The sequence below is a fragment of the Oncorhynchus clarkii genome, chromosome 7 (genome assembly GCF_045791955.1).
Source record: "Oncorhynchus clarkii lewisi isolate Uvic-CL-2024 chromosome 7, UVic_Ocla_1.0, whole genome shotgun sequence".
NCBI lineage: Eukaryota > Metazoa > Chordata > Actinopteri > Salmoniformes > Salmonidae > Oncorhynchus > Oncorhynchus clarkii.
The window spans coordinates 17,694,656-17,707,768 of NC_092153.1; the positions used below are offsets into that span (position 1 = coordinate 17,694,656).

At 43.2% G+C, this 13,113-nt stretch overlaps 1 protein-coding gene across 2 annotated transcripts in view; it reads left to right on the forward strand.

Moving 5' to 3' along the window:
• Nucleotides 1-13,113, forward strand: part of LOC139412991 (voltage-gated inwardly rectifying potassium channel KCNH7-like) — a 74,952-nt gene that overhangs the window by 35,332 nt on the left and 26,507 nt on the right. Inside the window, exons 4-7 of one of the 2 annotated variants that reach the window (XM_071159936.1) lie at nt 6,002-6,472; nt 7,422-7,442; nt 8,238-8,261; nt 9,119-9,333. In XM_071159936.1, the coding sequence (XP_071016037.1) occupies nt 6,002-6,472; nt 7,422-7,442; nt 8,238-8,261; nt 9,119-9,333 (731 nt within the window). The remainder of the gene's footprint in view (nt 1-6,001; nt 6,473-7,421; nt 7,443-8,237; nt 8,262-9,118; nt 9,334-13,113) is intronic. The other variant, XM_071159937.1, reaches the window with a different exon arrangement.

Below are 13,113 nucleotides of genomic sequence, written 5' to 3' on the forward strand. Positions count from 1 at the left end.
TGAGTTGTAGTCAATGAATAGCATTCTCACATAGGTGTTCCTTTTTTCTTGGTGGGAAAGGGCAGTATGGAGTGCAATAGAGATTGCGTCATCAAAGGATATTTTGGGGCGATATGCAAATTGGGGTGGGTCTAGGGTTTCTGGGATAATGGCGTTGATGTGAGTCATTACCAGCCTTTCAAAGGACATGGCTACAGACGTGAGTGCTGCGGGTCGGTAATCATTTAGGCAGGTTACCTTGTTGTTCTTGGGCACAGGGACATCACAATAAAATGTGACGAAACCCAAGGGGTCTGAAATCCAAGGGGCAGTGTACATCCTCCAAAAGGAGAGGCTGTATGGAAATCAGAGAATGAGTGCACTAAGCACCTAAACTGCACGGCTGGATATGCACTTTAAACCATCCATCTTCAGCAGAATCACAGCTTGAGGGAGGAGATCAATTTGTTTTAATGCTTTCTATTCTGCCTTGGTGAGGATTGGAACCATATCTCTAGATATCCCTCTCTCTTTTTACTTCATCCAAATTATTATTTCATTATAAAGTCACCATTTCACTTCAGGACTGGGGGATCTGAGTTCCATTTAATATTCAATGCAAATATTACGACTAGCTGGTATCATAGCAACGGGGGATGGTGTTTGTGCATGCACTGGCTGCTGTGCAGTGTTATCTGTGTGTGTTTGCAGAGAGAGTGCCATGCTCCCTGCCTGTAGTTCTACTGCAGTGGGCTAAATCAGGGTCACACAGAGTGATTCTTGTTAGTCTTAAACAAATCTACTTTGAAACAAAAGTATACACCTCACACACATGGTTATGGTTTTAAATAAAAGAAGACCAAATCAAACCAACTCAAATATTCTTGGTCACATACACGTGTTTAGCAGATGTTATTGCGGATGTAGCAAAATGCTTATATTTCTAGCTCCAACAGTGCAGTAATATCTAACAAGTAATATCTAACAATTTCACAACAATACACACAATGCACACACATCTAAGTAAAGGAATGGAATTAAGAATATATAAATATTTGGACGAGCAATGTCAGAGTGGCATAGACTAAGATACAGTAGAATATAATAAAATACAGTATATACAGTTGAAGTCAGAAGTTTACATGCACCTTAGCCAAAAAGATTTAAACTCCGTTTTTCATAATTCCTGACATTTAATCCAAGTAAAAATACCCTGTTTTAGGTCAGTTAGGATCACCACTTTATTTTAAGAATGTGAAATGTAGTAGTAGTAGTAGTAGAGGGAATTATTTATTACAGCTTTTATTTCTTTCATCACATTCCCAGTTTACATACACTCAATTAGTATTTGGTAGCATTGCCTTTAAATTGTTTAACTTGGGTCAAACATTTCGGGTAGCCTTCCACAAGCTTCCCACAATAAGTTGGGTGAATTTTGGCCCATTCCTCCTAAAAGAGCTGGTGTAACTGAGTCAGGTTTGTAGGCCTCCAGTTCTGCCCACACATTTTCTGTAGGATTGAGGTCAGGGCTTTGTGATGGCCACTCCAATACCTTGACTTTGTTGTCCTTAAGCCATTTTGCCACAGCTTTGGAAGTATTCTTGGGGTCATTGTCCATTTGGAAGACCCATTTGCGACCAAGCTTTAACTTCCTGACTGATGTCTTGAGATGTTGCTTCAATATATCCACATAAATTTCCCTTCCTCATGATGCCATCTGTTTGTGAAGTGCACCAGTCCCTCCTGCAGCAAAGCACCCACACAACAGGATGCTGACACCCCCGTGCTTCATGGTTGAGATGGTGTTCTTCAGCTTGCAAGCATCCCCCTTTTTCCTCCACATAACGATGGTCATTATGGCCAAACAGTTATATTTTTGTTTCATCAGACCAGAGGCCATTTCTCCAAAAAGTACGATCTTTGTCCCCCATGTGCAGTTGCAAACCATAGTCTGGCTTTTTTATGGCGGTTTAGGAGCGGTGGCTTCTTCCTTGCTGAGTGGCCTTTCATGTTATGATGATATAGGACTCGTTTTACTGTGGATAAATATACTTTGTACCTGTTTCCTCCAGCATCTTCACAAGGTCCTTTGCTGTTGTTCTGGGATTGATTTGCACTTTTCACACCAAAGTACTTAATCTCTAGGAGACAGAACGTGTCTCCTTCCTGAGCGGTATGACAGCTGCGTGGTCCCATGGTATTTATACTTGCGTACTATTGTTTGTACAGATGAACATGGTACCTTCAGGCGTTTGGAAATTGCTCCCAAGAATGAACCAGACTTGTGGCGGTCTACTATTTTTTTCTGAGGTCCTGGCTGATGTCTTTTGATTTCCCCATGATGTCAAGCAAAGAGGTACTGAGTTTAAAGTTAGGCCTTGAAATACATCCACAGGTACACCCCCAATTGACTGAAATTATGTCAATTAGCCTATCAGAAGCTTCTAAAGTCATGACATAATTTCCTTGAATTTTCCAAGCTGTTTAAAGGCACAGTCAACTTAGTTTATGTAAACTTCTGACCCACTGGAATTGTGATACAGTGATAATCGGTCTGTAAACAATTGTTGGAAAAATTACTTGTGTCATGCACAAAGTAGATGTCCTAACCGACTTGCCAAAACTATAGTTTGTTAACAAGAAATTTGTGGAGTGGTTGAAAAACAAGTTTTAATGACTCCAACATAAGTGTATGTAAACTTCCAACTTCAACTGTACATATGAGATGAGTAATGCAAAATGTAAACATAATGTAAACATTATTAAAGTGACTAGTGTTCCATTAAAAATCAAATCAAATCCAATTTTATTTGTCACATACACATGGTTAGCAGATGTTAATGCGAGTGTAGCGAAATGCTTGTGCTTCTAGTTCCGACAATGCAGTAATAACCAACGAGCTAACAATTCCAAAACTACTACCTTATACACATAAGTGTAAAGGGATAAAGAATATGTACATAAAGATATATGAATGAGTGATGGTACAGAGCGGCATAGGCAATTAAAGTGGCCAGTGATTTCAAGTCTATGTATATAGGGCAGCAGCCTCTAATGTGCCTGTGATGGCAATTTAACAGTCTGATGGCCTTGAGATAGAAGCTGTTTTTCAGTCTCTCGGTCCCAGCTTGATACACCTGTACTGACCTTGCCTTCTGGATAATAGCGGGGTGAACAGGCAGTGGCTCAGGTGGTTCTTGTCCTTGATGATCCTTTTGCCATTCCTGTGACATCGGGTGCTGTAGGTGTCCTGGAGGGCAGGTAGTTTGCCCCTGGTGATGTGTTGGACAGACCACACCACCCTCTGGAGAGCCCTGCGGTTGCGGGCGGTGCAGTTGCCGTACCAGGCGGTGATACAGCCCTACAGGATGCTCTCAATTGTGCATCTGCAATAGTTTGTGAGGGTTTTAGGTGCTTAGACAAATTTCTTCAGCCTCCTGAGGTTGAAGAGGAGCTGTTGCGCCTTCTTCACCACATTGTCTGTCAGTGATGTGTACGCCAAGGAATTTGAAGTTTACCACCTTCTCCACTGTGGTCCCGTCGATGTGGATAGGGGGGTGCTCCCTCTGCTGTTTCTTGAAGTCCACGATCAGCTCCTTTGTTTTGTTGACGTAGAGAGAGAGGTTATTTTCCTGGCACCACACTCCCAGGGCCTTCACCTCCTCCCTGTAGGCTGTCTCATCATTGTTGGTAATCAGGCCTACTACCGTTGTGTCATCTGCAAACTTGATGATTGAGTTGGAAGCGTGCATGGCCACACAGTCATGGGTGAACAGGGAGTACAGGAGGGGGCTGAGCACACACCCTTGTGGGGCCCCAGATTTGAGGATCAGAGAAGTAGAGGTGTTGTTTCCTATCTTCACCACCTGGGGGCGGCCCATCAGGAAGTCCATGACCCAGTTGCACAGGGCGGGGTACAGACCCAGGGCCTAAAGCTTAATGATGAGCTTGGAGGCTACTATGGTGTTGAATGCTGAGCTATAGTCAATGAACAACATTCTTACATAGGTATTCCTCTTGTCCAGATGGGATAGGGCAGTGTGCAGTGCGATGGTGATTGCATTGTCTGTGGATCTATTGGGGTGGTAAGCAAATTGAAGTGGGTCTAGGGTGTCAGGTAAGGCAGAGGTGATATGATCCTTGGCTAGTCTCTCAAAGTACTTCATGATGAAATGAGTCATTTAGTTCAGTTACCTTTGCTTTCTTGCACCTGTATTGTGTCAGATATAAAGTTGAAATGTATTACATTTTGAGTTTGCATCCCAATATTACACATCACAGAAGACTGAAAAATAACAAAACTGTTTGACATAGAAACACCAGATTTTCGGCTGTTTAAAAAAAATAATGTTTACGAGTTATGAAATTATAAAAAATATTAATAACATTTCGCCCATGAGGCCACTAAAGGGCCATTTGGTCATTTGAATGCAGGAATGTGCTACAGTGGAACTCAGCACGGCAAGGAGCATCATTCCTAATGTCACCTTTAAAAATTATAACAGGCCAATGCATATATTATTTTGCCACAAATACGTTGGCATATTATTCGGCATGCTTAATTTTCTATCCAATTAAGGGATTCTTAGCCTGTAGGTTTTTATCCTTTTGAAATGATGTAATTAGACACAGCTTAACAAGGAAAAAATATATTGCTTTAAAGCATGTCATTTATGTTTTCTGTGTGTGTGGGGGGGGCATAAAGTGGATATGCTTATGGTGAGGTAGATGTGTTGTCTTTCCTATATTTCCATTAATATATTGATTATGCACTTCTTCATTCATTTATTTGATAGGGACAGATACAATTAAACCATTGACAAATGAAAAATACCAAGAACCAGATGCACTGAAATATGTGTTGATTTTTATTGGAATCTAGTTGGTGTGTAAAAGTAACACCTTCAAAGTAAATGACCCAAGTGTACACGTGACAGTGTCGAAAACTGGTTTTCTACTCCTCGTCATGAGTGTCAACAAAGAAAAACGAGCTATGGGCACAACAAAAGAACGCCTGCTGAACATTGTCAATCATCTCTCTGCTATTCCACACACTGCCTTTAACAATTCAACCTCTGAAATGTCATGTAGCACGCTAGCTCACTAAAGCCCAAATATCAAGAGGGAAATGGAGCGGAGAGCATTTTCTTTTTCATAGTTTATGCTTGTTTTTTTGTATTCGCTTTTAGATTTATAGAGTAAAGTAATACCTCATCAGGAAAATTACTTTTGGAAGTTGTGTTATTTTATGAAATTCTTCACTTATGTTTTCAGTTTTTAATAGAAAATGTACTGTTTTAATTACAGAAATAAAGACGTCAATGTCTCCAGCAGTATACAGGTTGTCCATTTTCCCTTTTTCCATTACTCAGTGTTAGGTAGCTTCTGTAAGGGTGCTTGGATGAGGCTGAGAAGACCACTGGGAATAACATGGGATTTTTGTTCCAGGAAAGAATGCTTCACTAGACTCACTGGCCCTTAGCTGGCACGATCTGGCATCATCAATGTATGTACTATACGTTCTGTTGCCATGGTGCGGTGTCGTGTTCACATACAGTACGACACATGTTAACTGTGTGCACAGATTAATGATGGTTTCTACAGACTAGGAGGAGAAAACACGCATGCCTCATAGTTCTGACTGGGATTGTAGTTTCAAACACAAGGAGGCTAGGCCGTTGGGATAAGAGGCATTTGTTTTGATCTTGCTGCTCTTTTTGAAATAACTGTTGGCTAGCTCCTTTTGAACAATATTGGCACTCACTGCTTGATATCTGGGGAGTGAGCTGGAAACTGAGGATTAGCATGAGCTACAGAGCATCTCTCCAGTTCGCCATCTTCCCCTACTTGTTTCTACCTAGTCACGATCAAATGAAGAATTCCTCCGCAATGAATGAAGCCATCACGAACCACTCTGAAAAGCTCAGAGTTTTGTAAAAACAATTTCTCTTATTGTTGGAAATATTCCAAGCATCACTGTTGAAAAATTGAACTCTCTCTATCTCTTTCTCTCTCTCCAAAGGTAAAGGTAGATTGTTTTGTTTCCGGCTCCCAGCCTTACACCTCCTGGGCATCAGTAAGCAGTCCCTCCCTCAGCAGGACCCTGATGCCGTCATAATCGATTCGCCCCGCCGCAGTGAAGAGTCGGTGGCCACCCGCGACTTCCAGTCACTGCCCACCCGGGAGAGCTGCAGCCCCTCCTACGCCAACGACACGCGGGCCCTCATTGGCCCCAGCCACTGCTCCACCCCTGTGTCGGGACCCCTGGACCACTCTTCCCCCAAGGGGCCCTTCTGGGACAGGCTGGTTCCTCAAGCGGTTCCCCAGGCCCATCCCCAGACTGTGGGCCCTCTGGCCCCCTCCATCCCAGGCCTGACCCCCACCGCGTCCAGGGAGAGTGTGTGTAGTATCCGGAGGGCCTCCTCTGCTCAGGACATGGAGGGTTTTGGCTCCAACTCCAAGATGGCCTTCAGGGACCGACATGCAAGTGAAGGTATGTAAGTCAACACCACCTCCATGGTCGGAAATGATTGTCTCCCCCATCCGCCTCACCCTGAGATGTTATGCTATATTAAATCAATTTGGCCTTGCTGTTCTTACACAGTATATTTGGTCCCAATCCCAACCATTGTTATCATGTGGTACAAATCAAAGCTGACCTTGGATCAGTGAATGAGGGTAGCTCCCCCAGCTCAACTGTACCTACTCTTAGTCATCAGGCAGCGCCACATCTGTCCTTACTCCTGAATTACCACATCTATCCTGACTCCTGAATTACCACATCTATCCTGACTCTTGAATCACCACATCTATCCTGACTCCTGAATCACCACATCTATCCTGACTCCTGAATTACCACATCTATCCTGACTCCTGAATTACCACATCTATCCTGACTCCTGAATTACCACATCTATCCTGACTCCTGAATTACCACATCTATCCTGACTCCTGAATCACCACATCTATCCTGACTCCTGAATCACCACATCTATCCTGACTCCTGAATCACCACATCTATCCTGACTCCTGAATCACCACATCTGTCCTGACTCCTGAATCACCACATCTATCCTGACTCCTGAATTACCACATCTATCCTGACTCCTGAATCACCACATCTATCCTGACTCCTGCATCACAGATCACCTTTCCACCAACAGTCAACAAGAGGGGTACAGTACAGCCTCAGAATCTCCCTGTCTCTGTACCCAGCTAATATTTCTATCCCTCCCTACACCATTGTATCTGCATTTCTCATTGAAAGGGCCCCTGCGGCTGACACTGTAATACATCTACTTCATGATAATGAATGGTGTGACGGCGATAGGGCTTTTATGTGGGTCGTCTTCCATCACTAGCTAGCTACGTACAGATCTGGAATCTCCTCTCACTCCTCCACCTTCCTCCCATCCCCCTCTCTCAACACTATCCAATCGCAGACAATGGTCGTAATATCAAAGGTAACAACCCCACGTTCCTTGAACATAGCACGGATATAGAATATATGGCCTGAACTGCTTGCTGCATGGATTTTTCCATTCAACAACCACATAAGTCTGTGTTGAATGCTAATGCATGGAAACAATGTGTTTGATACCATTCCATTTGCACCATTCCAGACTTTATTATGAGCTGTCCTCCCTTAAGCAGCCTCCACTGAATTCTACGTCAATGGAATGTTATCAAATGTCCGAGAGCCTTTTAACCTCCAGAAATAAATGAAATGACTGTACTTTCCTCTGAAATCAATCTCTTTACGAGCCTAAAAGTGCATTCTGGATCAATACCTACCAGAGGAGGCTGGTGGGAGGAGCTGTAGAAGGACGGGCTCATTGTAATGGCTGGAATGGAATAAATGGAACGGAGTCAGACATGGTTTCCATATGTTGGATGTGTTTGATACTGTTCCAATATTCCATTTACAATGAGCCCTTCCTCCTATAGCGCCTCCCACCAGCCTCCACTGATACCTACTCCATTTGGAGGAGCATCTGATAAATGTTATCCGCTATCATTTTGTATTCTTAACTTTAGACATTATGTCTCCGATTTCCAGGATATTTTTCATTACCATAACATAGTGGCCAGTTTTTTTTAACCTAAAATCACTCTGATGTTGCTAAAATAAATGTAACATGACACTCAGGAAGTGCCAGCAGAATTATCCTGACCTTTGACCCCTCCCGTCTCTCTGAGGTCACTTCCTCTTTACGCTGCTCTCTACCTCCCTCCCTCTCTCTCTCCTGATTCGCTAGTGTCTCGGTCCTGGATGGCTGGGGGTATGGCTTGAGCTTTTCCTATATGTCTGTAATGCACACATACTGTACCGTACAATGCTGCTGTAGCATGAATTCAAGCTGCGCATGTCTTTTGTGTGTGTAAGTATCACTCACTGTAGTCTCAACACTCGTTTGTGAAAATGGGAGAATGAGTCATCCCTCCATCTTCTCCTTTGGATCAGCAGTTGACACATTCCCTCTCTTATCCATATTGCCCACAGTAGTTACTATGTGTGACAGTGTGTGTGTTGTTCAACGTGGTGAGGTTTTATGGCACTGTTGTACTGTATTTTCGCATAGTAACATAGAGCATTTGTGGATGTATGAATCATGAAAGCCATATCCATATGGTGTCATTGAGTCAAAACCTTGACTGAGATATAAGTATATAAGTATACATTTCCTTTGTTCGTGGACATCAATATTTCACTAAAATTGTTCATTACACCAAGTTTGTCATTTCTACAGCTGTTGAATGGAAGGTAACAGGATCAAGCAGAGGGTTAGGGTGGATCTGCTTGACTGTTGTATTTCTACTGTTGTCCTGTGGTTGTTCACTTGTCTTGTGACAGCAATTGAGTTCACTCAAGAGCAAAAAAAGAGTTCCATACTCACGCTCCCACGCATAACAAATAGACACAGCAGCCTATTGACACACCTACCACATGAACTGCACTTGAGGTCCCCTTTTTAAACCATTAGCATACCGTCAAACTCTCAAGCTGTGTCAGGCACTACCTTACTAGCCTAGCCTAGCATCACCGCACTAGCCTACCATAGCATTGCCGCTCTAGCCTAGCCTAGCATCACAGCGCTAGCCATTTCCAAACCTCTCTCTCCATTAAATTCTCCTCCAGGACCCTTCAACCAGATCAAATCCAGTCTTCTGGGCTCCACATCTGACTCTCACCTCAACAGATACAGCACCATTAACAAGATCCCCCTCATCACGCTCAACTTCTCAGAGGCCAACAACGACAAGAAGTGCCCCTCCCCTCCGTCCTCCGAGAAAGCCATCATCGCCCCAAAGGTCAAGGATCGAACGCACAATGTCACCGATAAGGTCACACAGGTAAGAGGTAATGAAAGGCCCTGTGCCTTGTGCTCAGTAGAGTTGGTGCTCACTGACATAAGCCAAGATGTTGCCATTCTATAGAATAGGTTCCATACAGAGGACATGTATTTTCTGTGTGTTTGTTCTGTACATACAGTTACATATGTATAGTGTGCTTTAGCTGGATGTACTATTACCTCATGGAATAATCACATGAATAGTCATGTGCCCCAATGTTATACATTAGAGAGCGGTAATTATCCCCTGCCCCACACACACACACACACGGAACACCACCAGGTCAGAACACAGTGTCTGTACACGCTGCTCTGTTGTTACTGTCTGACATTACCTAATTCATTAAAACTCAAGCGGCTTGTTTTAATAAGTAAACCGGTGAAGGTGTATATCACCCGTAGGGGGGGGATCAGGACAGATTCTCTTACCAGGGCTCAGGGATACACTCTAGTTACACACAGGTTAGAGGTCATCCTCACCATCCTGTCTGCCTGCCTCCAGGCCTACCTGCCTGCCTGCCTGCCTGCCTGCCTGTCTGTCTGTCTGTCTGTCTGTCTGTCTGTCTGTCTGTCTGTCTGTCTGTCTGTGTGCGCAGTACACTGACGCCTCCTTGTGTGGGTCCCTTTGGGGGAGGAGAGAAACCAGGCTGCCTGCGTGCTTGTTTGTCTGTGTGTCCGGGTGTGTCACTATGGCAGAGCTGGTTGACCTTTAAGATCTGTCAGGGCCACTTTGTCCAGAACAGATGAGGATGTTGCTTTTGATACTACTGATAATGTGTATAAAGTTGGCAGTGCCGTTTAAGATGAGGGAGGATGATTATTTTTATTTTATGAGCATGGCCTTATTCTATTACAGAATATTGGATGACAGTCATTCATATTCCATACACCCAGGTCAATGTAACATCGATAGGTTTAGCCTACTACATGATACTGTACCCATCATAAGGTTGCTACAACCTAGCCTATGAATTAAAGTTTACAACGTGCATAGGTGCATAGGCCGAGGGAATTTTGAGCAGTCAAGGTGAGAGGCAGTGACACATTCAATACCGCCTTGCACACTCTTGCCTACAGCTAGCTAATGTAGGGTGTAATCATAAGTCCAACAATTGCAAATTAGAGATTCTATTGGACAAATTCAGGTATGTTTATCCCCATTTTGTTACGTTTGCGAAATGTTTTTCAACAGAATCGGTGGAATCAATACACACCTGATCACACGTAAACAGTTCACTTTCATAGCAGCCACATAATAACATCATGATCACTTCACTCGTTGTAGATGCAATTCCTTCTCAAAACTATGTGTACAACACATTAGCTGTCTGTGACCAGGCGAAAAATCCTTTCCAAGCCAAACCCTCATATCATGACCGCTTACCTCTACACACAGTCTACATTGTTGTCACATCATAGTTAACTAGAACTAACACGTTAGTAAACTCGCTACAATCATGCAGTACAGTGTACAGTTTATTAGTTACACTGGCAAGCCACGGTGGCAATACATGAATAAAACCAAAGCTTACATTGACTTGGAAGAGTTCCAGTGTTGGATATCTATAGCCAGGTAGCTAACATAGCATCCCTCTCTGTTTGAGCCAGGTGTTTGAGTAGGCTAAACTAGCTAGCTGCATTCGCTAGCTAAGTGAAAGCGAATGTTTAAAAAAATACAACCAAATATCTCTCTCTCTCTCTCTTGCTTCTCCTTAATATTGGAAGAAATGAACTTGTTCAAAACTGTTCAACTATGGTCTTTCTCTCTTTAAGACAACTACTCACAACATTTTATACACTGCAGTGATAGCTCGCTGTAGCTTCTGCTTTCAGTACTAGATTCGTTCTCTGATCCTCTGATAGGGAGGACAGCAAGTCAGTTCATGCTGCAAGAGCTCTAATAGGTTGGAGGACGTCCTCCGGAAGTTGCCATAATTACTGCGTTAGTCTATGGAAGGGGGTGAGAACCAAGAGCCTCCTTGGTTTTGTATTGAAGTCAATGTACCAAGAGGAGGACAGAAGCTAGTTGCATTCCGGCATTCACCAAGATGCTACCCTACAGAGTGCTGCTGAGGCTACTGTAGACCTTCATTGCAAAACAGTGTGTTTTAATCAATTATTTGGTAACGTGTGTGTGTGTGTGTGTGTGTCACACATCTCAATAGTGGGTTGCAGCTTGTATTTTCCAACCGGATCTTAGTATTTGTTGTGATTATTTATATAGTTCAGGGATGGGATACTCCAATCCTCAGGGGGCCAGAGTAGTGTCACACCTTTCCCGCATCCCTAGCAAACACAGCTGATTAAACTAATTGCATTCTAAACTGAAGATCATGATTAGTTGACTATTGGAGTCAGGTGTGTTAGCTGAGGCTGGGGCAAAAGTGTAACACCAATCAGGCCCCTAAGGAATGGAGTTGCCATCCCTGATATAGTTCATATTGGATATACCTACTGCAGTGGAACATTGTTGTTATACAGCAGGCCTATGTCAGATATAGTTATAGTTGATTATTTAGACTCATAGCCGACTCTTGTTTCTCTTTCCTGGTTGTACGTTTGGTTAGCAACCATCTGCAGCTTACTATTGAACAGATGACATTGAACATGTTTTTTCCTTTTCACCATCTCATTCTGTCATTTGATCAAACTAGACAGTTGCTTGTTTCTTTAGTATTTTATATATTTCTCTGACTGTGAGGCCCTGAGCTGCTGTTCCCTGTTCCTCCCCTGTTGTCTGAATGTGACGCCCTGAGCTCCGGTTCCCTGTTTGTCCCCTGTTGTCTGGATGTGACATCCCGAGCTCCTGTTCCCTGTTCCCTTGTTGTCTGGCTGTGAGGCTCACACTGTTCCAGGCGATGTCTGGAGACCAAGTCTCTCCAGAGTTTGTGTAGAGAGACGTGCTCTAGGCTGCAGAATAAACACAGAACACGACACAGAGCTCTACCAGACTAAACAGATGGATGATTGACATGAGTCTGTGCTGTAGATTGATAAGGGGCATCAATGCATGTTGATGCTCTATATAAAACAACACGTTTGATACTTAATGTTCACTCCATGAGGTTTTATTTCTCCAGGTTTTGATGGGTTTGCTTCAGTTTTACCAGTTGTTATGTCATGGCTCTGCTTCAGTTTTGCCTATTTTTATTTATTGTCAACAATACATGTTGTGGGTCACATGACAAAACAGCACTGGCCAAGACACGAAATGACACTCCAGTATTCTAAATACTCCAACAATACAAACAAATAACGTGAGAGGGTGAAATGAACAGACCACTCATTTGCATACCGTTATTCCAGATGAGAGAGTTCCTTTGAATCCACACTAGGTGCATCAAATGATTACGTCTGAATAATTTATTTAGTAACAGATCAGGGGGAACGACGTGCTCAACTGAGCTCTCATTCTGCAAATTGACTCCTCCCTGGGCTTGCCAGCAGGCTCAGAGACAGTTTATCTATGTAACCGTATGGCTCAAATTAGATGTTGCCACTAACCACAGATATCGGATCAGATCACCCAACCCAAAATTGATTAACAGGATCATATAGGCCTAGAAACGTCTGACATTGAATCAGAGATTAGGTACTCCTTTTACCAACTCCTTACGAATGCAGCAGCCCAGTAGGCCACATTGACTAATCTATCCACATGGTATGTGATTCTGCCTGATTTAGGTGGTATGTCATCAAGAGTCACAAAACAGCACGTTCGTTCAAAAAGAGGTTTCTCGTGACAATCACTGCCTTTTGATTCTTTTCCACAGTGAGCAAA